The sequence below is a fragment of the Plutella xylostella genome, chromosome 5 (assembly GCF_932276165.1).
Source record: "Plutella xylostella chromosome 5, ilPluXylo3.1, whole genome shotgun sequence".
Classification (NCBI taxonomy): Eukaryota; Metazoa; Arthropoda; class Insecta; order Lepidoptera; family Plutellidae; genus Plutella; species Plutella xylostella.
Genome location: NC_063985.1, coordinates 7,459,472 through 7,476,981, shown reverse-complemented (window position 1 = coordinate 7,476,981; position 17,510 = coordinate 7,459,472). Strand labels below are relative to the sequence as shown.

General features: G+C 37.5%; 1 protein-coding gene across 1 annotated transcript; it reads right to left on the bottom strand.

Moving 5' to 3' along the window:
- Nucleotides 1-6,718: 6,718 nt before the first annotated feature.
- LOC119692444 lies at nt 6,719-9,683 on the bottom strand. The gene is made up of 3 exons (XM_038113154.2): nt 9,553-9,683; nt 8,332-8,549; nt 6,719-7,770 (listed from the first exon to the last, which is right to left on the bottom strand). The coding sequence occupies exons 1-3, from the start codon at nt 9,599-9,601 to the stop codon at nt 7,558-7,560; spliced, it is 480 nt and encodes a 159-aa protein (XP_037969082.1). The 5' UTR covers nt 9,602-9,683; the 3' UTR covers nt 6,719-7,557.
- Between the last annotated feature and the right edge of the window lie 7,827 nt (nt 9,684-17,510).

Below are 17,510 nucleotides of genomic sequence, written 5' to 3'. Positions count from 1 at the left end.
CGCTGCTATCTGACATATCTTGTTATATCTGATAGTTGTTTGTCAGAAAGAATCGTTGTTTGCTATAGTACCAATTGTGATAATTTAATTTGTACTGGCTCAACCTTTTTATACCATCCTCTATATCGTGATATTTGTCGCTATTCCATTTCAAGTATACTACTTTGTTAGCTAGTCGAAGAGACTCGAAAAATATTATGCAAATACTAAAAAGAACGCAGTAATGCAGAGTAATAAAGCTATGTATTGTTTTTTGGTTAGTTCTGTGTAAGCACGTCGTCATTCGCTAACTGACTGGAACATTTCGTCGCGGATGTCATCACTGTCGTGTTTAGCTGAAACTTTCATGACCTAAAAGATATACATTGTTTGTGGAACATTCGAGTCGTTCCACCTAGTTGTGAATGTTTATCTTTGTGATTGGTTACTGATACAAATAACACATTTGTTAGAGACCACTAGGTCTTTTAGAATAATCTATACTTCTACATTTAATCTTTATCGACAAGTATATTTAGGCATATGTTACATTTGTTTGCAACAAAATCGGGCGCTTTCACGACTGAGCTACCACGTATCATGTGTTGTTCAATCATATAAATATAACATCTTGTACCATCGCTCTTACCGTGATGAAAAAACATCGAGAGATCGAGATCGAGAGTCGTTCCCCTTTGTTTTTAAATATGTTTGAGAATCAACTACATTATGTCTTAATTTTTCACCGTATTTTAATATTGACCACGTCAGCCATTTTAACATACGAGAACACCTGTCGGAAACTCCACAATACAAACCAGTTTTCCCGCTGTTATAAAATGACACAAATTAGCTTTGGTATTGCTTTTTAATCAATAACTATATTTAACTTTGTAGTGAAATGAACACTAGTAGGAATAAACAAATATACGGAGTACCTAGTTTAGTGTGATCTGCTAGTTGGGTTAGTAAAGTTGCGTAATTTACTAACCCATGGTGGTGACTAACCCACCACTCATGGTGGCCACACACCACCAAATGGGTTTTAGTGGGCAAAAATAAAAAAATATCTATCCCTCCACCCCAAGAAGAATCCTTTAAAAAATAGTATCGCAAAGAGGGTATAAGTATATAATAGTAAACCGAAAGGGAGGAGAAGGCCATTCGGAAAAACTTTTGTTCTACTGAACTTTAAAAATATGTACATCTACGTCATGTCGATTGTTTTGTATGGTCTGAATGCAACCTATATCGCGTCACACAAAACATAATATTTTTATAGAAAATCTGTTTTGACAGCTGCAACGTTAATAATACCACTGACGTGAATTAGCGAATAGGATTATAATTAAACATTGAGTCCTAAAACTCAATTGAATGGGTCACTGCGCTGCTATTGATCTCTCCGGCTGATTTCAGTTCGATATAAATTTCATACTGCATGCTGTAGACATAATGCGTCCGACGGCTGCGGATAACGATGCTACACAATACGTAACGTAACCATAACTATACGTAAAGATAGAATGTGATGTTCAATATAATATAGCTTTCCGATATCGAAATCCTGTCGTAGGTGTAAAATCTGACGGTTTAATCCCAATAAAAAATATACAAACAATTATTGTTTGTTTGTTTGTTTACGTATATTTATGGTTACGTTACGTATTGTGTAGCATCGTTATCCGCAGCCGTCGGACGCATTATGTCTACAACATGCAGTATGAAATTTATATCAATTTTGATTACAAAAACCCATTGTTTCAGTCATTTTCTGTCCTTCAATTATTGAAAAGGACAGAAAATGACCGAATCAATGGGTAATCAATGATTTCAAAAAGCAAGGATGCGCCTCCGCGCGCTGCCCCTAATTCAAACAAATTATGACGGATATATGAGATTTTAGGGCCACCGCGAGGGTGCTATTTTCTTGAGCGGTTGGCCCTGTCGTTACGCTAGTAATATACATATAACTCAATAGGTATTTGGTAATAATTATTTGTCTGTTGCAGTCCATTGTTGCATGTTTATCCTAATCTTATGTTCTTTTTCAGGTAGGCACTTATTCAGTAGCTAGTTAAGTTTCACGTTTGTCCTTAACTACCTATTACCCTATTAGCGATACGATACAACAGAGAACCAGGAGGAATACTCTTGTTTGGACGAGTTATTAATTTCGGAGCGCTGCTGCCATAACCAAGACTCCATCTTGTTACATTACGTACCTACCGATTGCACGACAGCTCTCCGAAACATTCAAGCAATAGTATAGTAGATAGAAGCCCCCCAGTTTCACATTGAATTGAAATATATTATATAAATTATACTCGAGTCCGCGTTGTTCTATTCCTATACCTAATTATTTATCAAGACACCGACAGTGTTCAAGTGGTCTCATTGTCACTAAATCTGGTTGCTAATTTATTTACATATAATTATCTGGTGTCTGACCAGCTAATGGTGACGTTGGTCTATTATCCTCAAAGCTTCAGTTCCGCTTGTCACTACTGACTTTACATTGATAGCCAGCATAAGCAGATCTCCTATTTACCATCTCCGAATTTGACAGTTCGTACTGTGCGACGGGACTCAAAGGTTATATGGTGCCATATACTTATAGTATTGCCCTGACATCGATCTGTTATCAAATCACTTGTGCCCTTGCCCAATAACTCATGACGTTGATTTTTGGAACACCTGCTGTATATTTGGTATGGGATACGTCATCACAGACTAGGTTGCGAGCGACTGACCACTGATCTGACTGGTTTCCTCTTTCCACCTGGCATGGTAAGAAGAATACATAATTATCTACTTATATTTATTTTTTATCAGCTAGGTAACTTAGAAGCACGGAAGCGCCTGGTGTCAGCCCCAGACTCCTCGGAGGAGTAGCGGGATGGAAGAAGAAGAAGAAGAAGGTTACTTAGAGTCCCGTAAAATCCGCAATGTTGAACAACATAAATAGCAAATGTGGAACTTACAGTCATGTGCATTACCGGCTGAAACTAAACTGTATTCGAAGGCGAAGTGTATGCCTCTACTCGTATAATTAATATACTTACGTCGTACTCGCTAATCATTTACTGAATATAGCAAAATCAATATTGAAATTAAATAATGAGGGATCATAGCAACTGGCTAATAATTTAGACTTGCTGTGAAAGATGTTAATTTATTGTTTTTGGAATTACGCCGTAGAATAGTGTGAACAAATTAACTATACTTGCTCATACGTTATGTATAATGGGGAGTAACGCGTGTGAATTTGCCGCTAGGGGCGCTGGTGTCGACTGAGGTTAAGTGACATTTTACTTTTCATATAATTTGTTTGGCGGGCTTCGTGATAAATTATATTTTCGTTCATTTCCCTGTTGAAAAGTGATCTCTTTTCGCGAAATTATCGCAAATATGGATTATTTATCGATGAATGTGCACGCTTTGAAGGCTGAATTAAGGAAAAGAGGCGCATAAATAAGCGGTCTCAAAGAGCAGCTAATTCAGAGGTTAGTTTGTTTACTGTTTACAAACTTATTTTTTACGAAATGTATGCTTGTTTGCTTAGGTAACAGCTATGTTTTTGCTTTTTACAGACACCAAGACTATGACCGTAACAGTAACTTGGTTGTTAACGTAGAGGACAGCATCATACAACAAAATGATTCAGTGTATACTGTTGAGTGGCCTTAAGAAACTTTGTATAGCAGTGTAAACACTAAAAATGAAACTCCAGATCTAGATATTGTCACCAATGAGTAACTACTTTGGAATTTATGTAAGTACAGTGTACGTACATACCATCGCTCTTACGGTGAATGAAAACATCGTGATAAAACCTGCATATCTAGATTTTCGAACCAACCAACCTGCAGAGGACCAGTGTGGTAGGAAATGGTCCAAGCTTAGGAGTGGAGTTTAGACCTTAAGGCGGACATGGACAAAGGCTCCATTCGAGTGAGCCAGGTGCAGGTACTGACACCCCCACAAATAATAGAATACTTAGTATACTATACTACCATTATTAAGTTTCAACTAACAACTCAACCAGCATTCATTGTGTGGATTACTAATGTGTTATATTTTTTGTATAGCAGTGTGTTTAAACGGAGAGGATAAATAAAAGTTAAATCAGTGTGTAATTCTTTTATTTTTAGTGTATTTATTAAATGCCTAATCCTTATTTACATTATGTTCTTTCTGAAATTGGTTATAATGATTTTCACAAACACGAGATTATCGGATAATAATTATTTCACAAGCCACTGTTTTAGAACAGTTTTATCACTTGGTAACATATGTCCTCCTTTTCTTTCCCAATATAACGGATCTGAACAACATTGCGGCATAGTAACTCGATATGATGATAGTTATTTTATAATTAATAAGCTTATAAGATTCAAGATTTAAAAACTTTATTTGGCGCCAATTTGATAAAGTCGCCTTTGATAAATTTGACAGCTATGGTACCTCTTTACCTCAGTCGACAGTGGCGCCAACTGGTGAGCAAAAAAACGGTAGTCCCCATTGTATGTTATTTTTGTGTCTCTCTGCGCAATTCAGTAATTAGTGGGCGTGACTAAACTAGGTTTTCAGTAATTAGGTATTCTATTATATTTGGTATTAGTATAATTTGACTTCATTTTGGTTGAAAATATCATTGTCATTAATACAGCGTCAGGCAACAGGTTAACACAGAAACAACAGACAACTCAGCATTTTTCTGTTTCAAAATGTTTGAATTAAAGTTATACCACGTTATAACTTACCTAATATTTATACAATGTGTTGTTTTTCGAACCGGACAAACTTTAAGGGTGTATTCTACGAGTGATTTCATCGAGAAAACACCCCCATATTGCCCATATGTAGGGTCAAATCTCAATATTCTAGAAATGGCGGCCATTTTAAAGTTTTAGATACTTACGCTGAGTTGCAGAAACGAACTTTCAGCTAATGCTGACTTTAAATGTATACCTGCCTTGCTTTGACAGTATACAGACAGAAAGAGACAGACATAGATTTAATGCCGACATTAGCTTAAAGTTCTGCAACTCAGTGTTAGTTTTCATAAAAAATAATATCTCGAGATTTAAACTCCTCACGAACATGAAATAAAATGACACTACAACACATTTTGACAAAAAAAACACCAAAAATTTACATATACTTGAATAACTTTGAAAATAGCCCTCTTTTTTGATAGTATTTTTATGTATTATTTTAAAAGTATTTAAGTGAAGCTAAACAATGATACCAAAACCGTATCTCTACTCTACGTCGAGGCAGTCAAGAATTATTGCAATTTCAAAACACACGTAACCACCTTTTTTGATGTTTCTTTCATAATTTTTAGTGAAAGAGTTCTAATTGTAAATGAAATCAACTTACATGAGCTCCGTTAGGTTTGTCACTGAAACATACTTTCAGAGAGTAACAGTATTTATTAGATTGACAATATTGTGATAGACAACGAAACTTATACTTTACCAAAGAGTTGAAACTGGTGGTGTGTGTTCATTTATTAAAAGCTTTGTAAGTTACATAATCCCATCTAGATTTGTTACCATTGAAGTTAATTATTTAATTAGTCATCTTTAATATCCTGTATTTTTTATATCTACATCTGATTGAGCATACTTACATTCGTAATAGCAACAACAATGTCACTTGAAATACGTGCAATTAAGAACTCTTAATGCAGGTTATTATTTCATCAATTATATATGTTGTCTTACGTCTATTGTGGTCACGGAATATGCTGGGACTTAATATTATGTAAGTGGTTAAAGGGTGGTGCTCGTATTATAGGTACCTATACTGTTGTTATCGGCATACTTTCAGATTATTGAAATACACATCATCACACATCACGACCCATTACGTCCCCACTGCTGGGGCACGGGTCTCCTTCCAATGAAGGAAGGGTTTAGGCCTAGTCCACCACGCTGGCCAAGTGCGGGTTGGTGGACCCCAACACAAGCAAGCTTGTGCTGAGAGAGTTGTCGGGTAAGTCGGCAACCCGACTGTTAGATGTTTTCAAGCCGCCCGAAGGCCTCTGACTAGGCTTAACGACTGCTGCCGAAGCAGCAACCGGGACCCACGGCTTAACGTGCCGTCCGAAGCACGGAAGCGTCCAGAAAAGCACCACTTGAAATTGGTCACCCATCCAATGGCTGACCGTGTCAGTTGTTGCTTAACCTCAGCGATCAGTTACGATCACTGAGGCCCGCTCGACTACGGACGCTATTGAAATACACTCACGGGCAATGAAAAGATTCTTTTTTTTTTATTCCACTGAGAAAAGCAGCAATTACTCCTAAACGGAAAAGGCTAGTTTAATAACTATTTTTGCAACACTGAAGTACATTTAACAGAGCATCATGATATTACCAAATAAAAACGTCAAATTTTGTTAAAATTTTAAATTAAATCTTTCAAAAACTTCGTGTCGTTTGGTGTCGAAAGAAAGTCGATGAGTGCAGATAGAAATAAAAGTGAGGCTTAGATGTAAAGAATTTTCCACTGATTAATTTCAAAAACGTATCATTTTGCATTTTGCTCGTGCGATTTCAAAACAGCGTCTTCTGTCCCAATACTAATAGTGATGCACGGTTTTCTTTCAGATATAATTTTGATTATTATTATTATTATTATTATTTTAATGTTTCCACTGTTGCTAAAACAGCCGGATTAGAGCCTCCGCAGGTATATTTTGCCGAATAAAATAAAAGAGGTTGAATAATTATAAATTGTAAGTTTAATATTAATTTATAATAGGTTTACACAATTTAGTTTAAAAAAAGAACTTATTATATTAAAAGGCACATAACTAAGTTATTAATGATGAGGGTGGCAAATAATGTTTTTTACGTAGCTACTGTAAGACTATTGTATAAGTATACTACTGTATCTACTTTGTGACGTGGCCGTTAATTGTACAAATCATTCAATAATCTATTAACGCCTGGTTTTATCCTTATAAAAAGGTAAATACTGTTTAAGTACAATCTTGCTTACGTTGCGGCAATTATTTTCCTTAGAATAAATTATATTATTAGTTTATTACCTATTCATTTCAGTGAAATCTTCCCACACATTAAGTCGTTAGTTTTTAAGCTGTTAATCGTCAGTTTCTAGAATTCATTATAATATTATTTATTGATGTAGTTTTAAACCAGCGGCCAGTACCACCATCTATTAAGCGATGCTGCAGAGTCATTTTCATGATTTTTACAGCTGGGCAGGTATGTGGGAAGGTACACAAAATGTTATAAAAATTATAATGTCAGCGGAATTGTCGTGACTCAGGCAGCCTTTCAGCAGCAGAGCCGATACTTGGAAATGAGCGAGATACTTATTTGTTAGCTACCCAAATTTTTTGTACTCACAGGGGGTAGATTCAGGAATTTCCAGTTGATCTAAAACTAACTTCTTAGAATTAAAATTGTTAAGAATGACTTCCCGAGTCGCCCGTCTCTCTACAATACCTACCACTTTTGCAAAACCTCGCATAACTTTGAGTAGCAAACAGATGGTGGTACGTGAAAGTGGCATGTATGTATAAACTTAACAGACTATTCAAGCATCAGCATCAGCATCGACTTCAGACTTGATGGAGGTGACGTTGCCGTTGTCGTTGGTGACGGCGGAGATCGCGTCTTCATCCACCACCTTCTTGCCGTTCTCGAACACAACCTTCTTGGTCTCGCTGAAGGACTTGGCCTGCACAGTCTCTCCATCCTTCGGCTTCAGATTCATGATTTCATTTTCCGTTAAGAAAGGAAAAGGTTTCTGTAAGGAAGGGTTTCTTCTTTAGTTATGACTACAGACTAGGTAAGTACTTATATAGTTATTATATTATATGTATGTTTTAACTAGCTTTTCTCGCAACCTTCGCTTTGCCTTATCTACTCATCATCTAGTTATTATAAAAAACCGCATCAAAATTCGTTGTCTAGTTTTAAAGGATTCATACATACATAGACACAGACAGACGCGGGAGGTCTTGTGGTCTTTCAGTAAGGGATTTATAAAAATTCATACCCATAGTTTAAATTAGGGAAAAAGTTAGACTATTTTATTCGAAACTTCACCTAAAACTAAAAAGGTAAAAACTTATTTTAGTATTTTTATAAATTCGACCTAAAACATTACACACAGAATTACAGGGAAATTTGTATGCAGGATAATTATCACTACTGTACTGCACTGCATACAGAATCACAAACATTACACTACGTAAAACGAGAAGATTATAGCAAAACCCTCAATTTCTAGAGGAGGCCCATATCCTGCATTAGTTTGCTGAGGCCCGTGTGAATCTTTACAGATAAAACTTATTTAGGTACTTACAAATGTTGGTATATTTAAGGCTTTGAAAATTTCTTCAGGCGATTGGATCTTAGATAATGAAGGGAATGCATCTTTAATATTAGTTTCCCGTTTGGCCACCGGCGCCGCAGTGGCAGCAGTGGCGGGCGTGGCGGCGGTGGCGGCGGTGGCGGGAGTAGCAGCAGTGGCGGCGGTGGCAGGCGTGGCGGCGGTGGCAGCCGTCGCCGCACCCTCAGAATCTGGGGTGAGGAAACAGAAATATGATTATGTCTAACTAAACTAATGTGTACCTTTGTAATCAAATGTTTAACTAGTGGATACTGCCGGTGATGACGTCGGCCTTGATGCTTTGCCTCACCGGACTATGGAAAGAGCTTTGGGTCTGAGGGATAGTATTGCGTAATAAATGAGGTTATTTTACTGTAAGGGATGGGTACAGAATGTCTCTTATCCCACAGGTAGCTATTATCCAGACATTGTGAAATAGACCCAAAAATAATAACTACAGTATATAATCGAGATAGCTCCAAGTTGAAGTGGATGTTTTCGGGCCATATATGCCAAAGAACCGATGACCGGTAGGGAAGACAACTCGAGTATGTTGAATATAAAAAAAAAAACACGCACTTACGCCCTTGCGGGGTAGGCAGAGGTGCATTGCTGCACCCACTTTTCGCCAGAGTGTTATGTTAGTCCCAATGTAATAGGGGGCGGGCCTATTGCCATTTTACGGGCACATCCAATACCCGAGAACAAATATCTGTGTTTGAACAAATATCTGCCCCAGCCGGGAATCGAACCCGGGACCATCGGCTCAGTAGTCAGGGTAACCACTACGCCATTCGGTCGTATGTTGAATATGACGTCACGTTTTTCAACATCCCCTTCTAATTATGAATTTACAATGTAAGGTATAATCAGTACATGCTTTTAAATATCGTAGTTGTAAAATATAATAAGGTTGTGTATTTTCCATCTTGAGACCATAATAGGGCCTATGACCTTCGGGAGGCGTACTATGTACCTACGTGCATTCGTACATAATATATTATGAGGTAGGTATCCCGTTTTAAAACTATACATACTGTGTAAAAGTGAACATAGTTATTTAAAGGCCTATTTAAAAAGGTATATCCGCTACCTGAAATATGTGACACATTATTATTCTTGTTAATGTAATATTTTATTAATCAGTCTTATGATAATTTTAGCACAGTTTTTAATTACTTAAATGATTCTTACCGTAAGCACAAACCGCCAGAGCACATAAGATAATCGTGAACTTCGACATGATGAATAAAAGTTTGAATAAACGAGACGTTCTGAAACAAATGTGCAGAATGATTGTTGCGGACACATCCTACAGTATATATAGGCTTTACAGTTAACTACCTACGAGCTGTGAGAGCGGAAAGGTACGTAGGACCAATTACTTACGGGGATAACGGGTAAAATGCGGATATTCAGCAAATTTCCAACAATAACGAGATCGAGATACTTATACAAATTCATAAACTAAAAGTCTCGTTGTAAAAATATGAAGAAAAAAACAGAGGGTAAGTACGGGTAGTGGTTCTTTTTAGGAATTAGTAGGTAGAGTCTATTGGTAGATGTGATTTGCAGTAGATCTAAGAGTGCACTTTGCAATTTTTACAGTTTTTAGTATTATGTAAACACCTTTTTTTAAAAATTACAATCAATACCTAGTTGCTCAGTAGAGATTCTTAATTTCCCCAATGTCCTCTTCATAATTAGCAAGCATTTTCTTCTAACAATTGAAGTAATATTTTTCATCAGCTGAATAAATTATCACGACAATTGTAGTACATAACAAGAATTAACAAAATCTTGTAAATATTCTATAGAATACCTCAGCCTTTATTGTATAAGTATGCAATGCCTAAAACGTTCAGTCATTCTAACTGTGAATCATACTCTAGTTTCTACGTATTGTCTCTAGTTATTACCTACGTAGTAACCTAGTAACTAGTCATTAATCTGCTTAGGTTTGCTATGAATGGCTTTTCTCCGTGAGCTCTTCGCTTAGTGATAGCAATATCAATAATAATTTGTTATTTATCTAAATTCAGGATATTTTATGCTGTTTTATTAGTTTATTAGTATTTTATAAATTATTATTTGTCATTTCAATATCGGTAATTGTAAAAGCTTAGTGTAGCAACACTAATTTTGAATTGGCGGCCATTCGTCGCACTGGGACGGGACGATAAGGTGTTAATTACGAAAATTGAATGTGTTTCCGAAGAAAATAAAACATAATCAGTGTGAAGTGCAATTATTATTCGTGTTATATTACTCTTAAAAGGATTTAAATTTTCAATGGAATTCCAGGATTCAATGTAGTACCTATATATATGTGTGTTATATCGATCGGAATGGAGGAAGATACTGCTTGCACCTACACACAAAATACCACACCCATTTTTTATATTTAAAATTTTAACTAAATATTTACTATTTTAATCAATGATGATGATAATAAATAATAAATAAATAAATAAATAGTCATTTATTTCGGGTGTATAAACCCCATACCAGAACATTACATCAATAAATATCATATAATAATGATCATGACAGTGTGTTGATGTTTTTTCATGATCACTCATGTCATGCCGTGACTCATGTGTGTGACATAAGCTGTGTTAGTGTTACTGACTACGATGTTTCAGCTGAATTACTTTAATTTGTGTCTTTTTTGCTTGAAAGAGTGATTATGAATTTTACAAAATAAGTAGGTAGTAAGATAAACGTAAATTTATATGACCTTATTTACATTAAAATCCCAATAATTATGTAAAATTTGTTAAACCAATTAGAATAGGCGAGTCCAAGTCCAGCACAAACACGTTCCCTTGTAAAACACCCCACTAAACTAGTCCCGAGAGCTCTTCAAAGCCCAAATAACCTAACACCGGCCACACGCTGACAAGAAAACCAATGTTCATAACACACTTCTTAGAAACATCCAAAATATCCGCTGCCGCAGAAAAAAGCCAACACCGCCATTACCGAGAGTGGCTTCGTTCAACCATCTTGTTCTTGCGTTCAGTTGCGTGACGTCACTTCCGTCTCCGCTCGCCGTAGACTGCGTTCCGAAATAGATAATCCTGCCAGCGTAAACCTCGGAACAATGACAGCCGGACTTTTTGGTAGGAATATAATATTTTTGCCAACACGGCCGTCCTGCGCTGTGCCTGCCCTCAGGCACTAACGCTCAGCATTTCTGTAACAAACACAGCATATAGTATTTATCAAAGCAAAATAAATGAATGTGCTGCTGTGTGGTTTGTGTGAAACTGGTATTCTATGAGTATTATAGGTCCTTCCAAATTGCCATTTTTATAATTCAACCAAAATCGCCAAAGCTTCTTCTCAACTTTATTTGAAAAAGACCACCTGTAACCCAGGCTCGTCTGAAATACCCTCATAACCCAGGCTCGTCAATGACCACCTGATATCCAGGCTCGTCAAAAGACCACCTCTAAATCCAGGTTCGTCAATGACCACCTGAAACCCAGGCTCGTCGTAGACCGCCTGAAAACCCAGGCTCGTCAAAGACCACCTGAAACCCAGGCTCGTCAAGGACCACCTGAAACCCAGGCTCGTCAAAGACCACCTGAAACCCAGGCTCGTCAAAGACCACCTGATAAACAGGCTCGTCAAGGACCACCTGAAACCCAGGCTCGTCAAAGACCACCTCCATACCTAGGCAATTGAAGTACCTACGCACATATCCTTCCAGATCACAGTCAACAAAATAAGTACAACAATTCACAATATTCTATTTCATTCTAAAAACTTTTGTATCTGACATCATTTTTAAATGATAAAGTAAATAACAATAAGTAGGTACCTTTGCCAACACGGTAATTTACTCTGTAGTCCAGTCGTCGATTCTAATCCATGGTTTCATATTCTCAGCTGCTGCTGTACCAATGTATGGTTTGTTACAGCGCTCACTGCCTCTCATGTCCACCACCTCATACCGATCATGACCCAAAACTTTCTTAATTTGAAACGGCCCTTTAAATACTGGAAGCATCTTTTTACTTCTTCCATCATTAGACTGACTTTGTATTTTAAGTACTTAATACTAAGTCCCCTTCGGTATATTGTCTGGCTTTCATTCTAGTGCTGTCAAATCTTTCTTTCTGCTGTGTCGCACTCTGTTTTATATTTTCATCCACCCACGATCTTAATTTGGTTACGTCAATCGCATGGTCACTATCCTGCTCCGGAGCCAAACGGTCGCTATCTGTTCTTAATCTATAGCCAAAGAAAACTTCACTAGGTACAGCTTTTATTGTTTTATGATATGTACTATTCATGGCCTGCTGCAGAATGGGAATACACTCGTCCCATCTATCATCCGAAACGCTTGCACCTATAGCTCTCATAGCCTCTAAGATAGTTTTATTAAATCTTTCGACCTGACCGTTCGATCGCGGCATTCCCGTCGCTACCGTATGTAGACGAAAAAAAATCCGGCTAAATTGTCACAAGTATTACAATTACTAGCCTCTACCGACGATCTGAGATTATTATCACCTATGTTACCTAAAATTATAGAAACAATATCTTGTTCCGTAAAATTCAGGCACAACCGATCAATTTTGCATTTTTGTTCGAAAAAAAATTCGTACAAGGACTGATTTTCAAACGGTTTGTTATCTAAAATCTCTTTCAACAACTGAAACATATTTCGCCTTATTTGAAATGTAGTTGCAATCTTTTTTTCCCAATCTGCCCAAACCCATGTAGTCCAATCATTATTTGTACGTAGTAAAGAATCATACCAGATTTTAGCGGAGCCCTTTAACTTGTTCAAAGCCTGATAACGAACCATGCTATCCGTCCAAGAGAACGTGGTGGAGTAGGACTTAATTATATTTAGCCAAGACGTTACATTGTCTGTTAACGGGTTAAATTCTGGTATCATGCTGTTCAAAGTAATTGACTGCGTACTCACATTTTCCGGCGCTTTTACCTTGCGCTTACGCTTTGGAGGTGGTGGCGAGGGCGTGGCAGAACTCGAGCTCGACGACGACGAGCATCGCTTGCGCTTGCTTCTCGTAGCTGCATCACGATCGCGACGAACCCGCGATCGAGATCGTCTTCCCATTTGTAGGCGTTGATTGTTAGCACTTCTGATGTTAAACCAATTAGAATAGGCGAGTCCAAGTCCAGCACAAACACGTTCCCTTGTAAAACACCCCACTAAACTAGTCCCGAGAGCTCTTCAAAGCCCAAATAACCTGACACCGGCCACACGCTGACAAGAAAACCAATGTTCATAACACACTTCTTAGAAACATCCAAAATATCCGCTGCCGCAGAAAAAAGCCAACACCGCCATTACCGAGAGTGGCTTCGTTCAACCATCTTGTTCTTGCGTTCAGTTGCGTGACGTCACTTCCGTCTCCGCTCGCCGTAGACTGCGTTCCGAAATAGATAATCCTGCCAGCGTAAACCTCGGAACAATGACAGCCGGACTTTTTGGTAGGAATATAATATTTTTGCCAACAAATTGTACTTACACTGTTATTAGTAATCTTACGGAATTCTGACAGTTATCAATTTTAGACAAATCAGAGATCACAAACCTTTTTGGGCTGGGCACTTTTTCAATACGAGTCTGGACATCTGAGACTATAATATATTTTTTTTAGTCCCTGTATCCATTTTATTAAGTGCGGCGCTACAAATTAAAAGGGGATTTACCTACATACTTAATATATTATTTATTAAGATAACATTAGGAGAAACAAGATTATACATAGGTATAGACGAACATAAATTTGAGCAAACGAAACTTAGGTGTTTAAAGATTGTGCCTAAAGAGTTTTAGACGAAACGAGCCTTATGTCACATAAGTCTTGGCAAAGTGATGGTTCGACCAAAAAAGTTTAGACCATACGAGTTATGCGAAATGAGTTTTGGTCAATAAAGATTATGCCAGATGAGCGGAACCCGCCTCCAGCATCTCCATACTGCCTTCCTAAGCTTGGACCATTTCCCACCACGCTGGTCCACTGCGGTGTTGGTGGGTTCACATATGATCACAGATGTTTTCCTTCTCCGTAAGAGCGATGGTATACATTGTACTTAAATTCAAAGAACTCATTGTTACCAACATGTCAGCGCCGAGATTCGAACCCGCATCTCTTGCTTGAGAAGCGGGCGCTTACCCGACTGAGCCAGTTGGACTCGCGCAGTGAGTGTTCCGTACAAGTATACTTAATTACCTGAGGTAGTTTTCCTTTTAATTTCATCATAATTATGTACATCTATACGAAATATCAGCTTGATATCTTTACCCGTTTCCGAGAAAAAAGGTGGTGACAACAAAGTGTGATCTTATAAGGGTTCCTTTTTTTCCTTTTGAGGTACGGAACCCTCAAAAAGAATAGTGACAATCGGATCAATCGTTTCGGAGATATGCGTGGACAAACATACATACCAACAAGCATATAAACGTACATAGGTACATAAACATTTATAAAATTTTGAATATTTGTTTATTAGCCCTAATACTCGTATATTGTCATATGTCAATATGGTACAGTTCCAATAATCTTACATACATACCGAACATATTATATGTACTTACCGAATAGAGAATCTTTTTTTGAAATTGATTAAAAAGGTTTATTATCCCTGAATTTAGTAGGAAGTGATGCCATGCTAAAGAATAAAATAAAGCAATTAAAATTAATTCGATACATGGGTCGTGAGTCGTGATCCTACTTCATATTATAAATGCGAAAGTTTGTAAGTGTATATGTGTATGTATGTATGTATGTATGTGTGTATGTTTGTTATTTCTTCACGTCAAAACGGCTGAACCGATTTTAATGAAATTTGGAATGAAGTTAGCTGACACCCTGGATTAACACATATGTTACTTTTTATCGCGGAATTCCCACGGGAAAACTTATTAAGGCGAAGCGAAGCTCGCGGGAACAGCTATTATATTGAAATATTTGTTATTTTTGTATTAGTTTACTTGAGCAAGTAAATATTTAGATTTATCTTTTTGTATAAAAATATTAAGAAAAAATTATTGCCCAGAAATGGATCGCAATTTTTCATTTTTTCGGTAAAGAACTTTTTTAGTAGCATCACTTATAAAATGTCAGAATTCTTTCCAATTAAAAATCAGAGATTAACTATTTTTTATTTGGCGTAAACTAAGAAACGACATCATTCTCGACATAACGGCTGGATTACGCACAGATTAAATATTAGTTACTACGTAAGTTTAAGGTGGACAGTAGGTACAGTTTAAAAAACATAATAACTATACATTATATACTCATTTATTGATTTTACATGTACTTACTCTTATAGTGCCACAAACTTATCTGTTCCGGTGAGAGCGAACTAAATTGGTCCATATAATCTATGTCAATATGAAATTCATTTAGTAAGTAATGAGGTATGGACCAATTTAGTTCGCTCTCACCGGAACAGATAAGTTTGTGGCACTATATTAAATTTTTACTACAGTTTTTTTAGGTGAGTAATTAATACTGAATTTTATTCACGATCACGACTTTCTAGAAACCCCAAACTACCTCGTTGAAGATTTGTACATACATAGGATAGGGTCCAAAAATTAATTTAGGTTTTACAATTTAAAAAAAAGTCAAAGATCATTAAACTGTGACAGAGCTGGAATTAGATTTAGATATTCAATAAATTTATTAACAAAAAACAGCCTTATCCAAGAAAATAAATTAAAAGTCAACTTTAGTTAAAAAGTGTTTTTCAATATTGTAGTTAGTGTTAGATCCCTGGTGGCCATTCAGTATTCCTCTTCCATCCTTTATTGAGAACGTTTGAATGTTTGAGGTACTGTGAGTCTTCACTGGTTCCTGAAACATAAGTTAATATTAACTACTGCAGTAGAAAAAAAACCTATTACTTATTTAAGTATCGGACTATGGCGGATAAGTTTTTTACGCTTCCGTACCTCAAAGGATACCATCTATACAATCCTCCTGAACATAATATAGAGGTTAGATACCTCCTCTAGCGAGCATTTTTAAATATCTAGGATAGGACAATAATAATAATAATTTTAACGATACTACATACATGTAGTAGTTAGCAATAGCGAAGGTTTAATTTCTTTGTAGAAGCCGCTGGAAAAAATATGTACTGAAATATTGTAATGTATGTAACTACGCGGGTACCTGCAAGTCAGTAATAAACTACCGTTCGTTACGCACACTCGTGTTTCATTGCCACCTAAGTACCTAATTATCTTATACTTCATTGGCTACGAGTCTGGTGATAAAGTGACAATGCCTTCATATCTCGGCGAAATAACAAGTTTTGATTATAAAGTGCACGCTTGGGACATTTTTAAAAATCGTTTGAATAACTTTTTTATAGTGAACAAAATAACCGATAATAAAAGTAACTACCTTCTTACTTATTTATCGGACGATTCTTACCGTTTGGCGAAGAACCTCGTGCACCCAAAGGACATTGAAACTTTGACCTTCGACGACCTCGTGAATGCCTTGGATACCCACTTCACTCCGAAGAGATCCACATTTGCTGATCGGGCTACCTTCTATATGGCTACAAAAGAAAGTAGCGAGACTATGGAAGAGTGGCTAATTCGTTTGCGAGGATTAGCTGTATTTTGTGATTTCGGAGCGGCATTAGACACGCTACTTCGCGACCGGTTTATTCTGGGATTGCCAGATGGACCGGAAAGGAACAGATTGTTCGAGCAGGACGCGAAGACCCTGACGGTTGCGAAAGCGCTAGAGGTGGCTCAGCAACAGGCATGCGTCAGGATGGCGAGGACAGCTGTAGGAGGCGACGGGCCCCGCGTGAAGGAGGAGCCGGTGTTCCGCCTGGGCGCGAGCGGCAGCAGGAGCGGCCGTGCGCGCGCCCCGGGCCCGCCGGCAGGACGCGAGGCGAGGCGCGATGGCGCTGATTATCCTAACAGCTGTGAAGTGTGTGGCATGAAAAGTCACAGTGCAGGTTCTTGTCGGTACAAGAACTATAAGTGTCAGTGTTGTGGTAAAAAAGGCCACCTCAAGAAGGTGTGCAGTGAAAGAAAGTGCCGTTCACGGTTAAATAACATTACTCAGGTCGACGCTGCTGAGGATAGCTCAGGCAGCGATTGCGACGAATGCAAAATGTTCAACATGAGG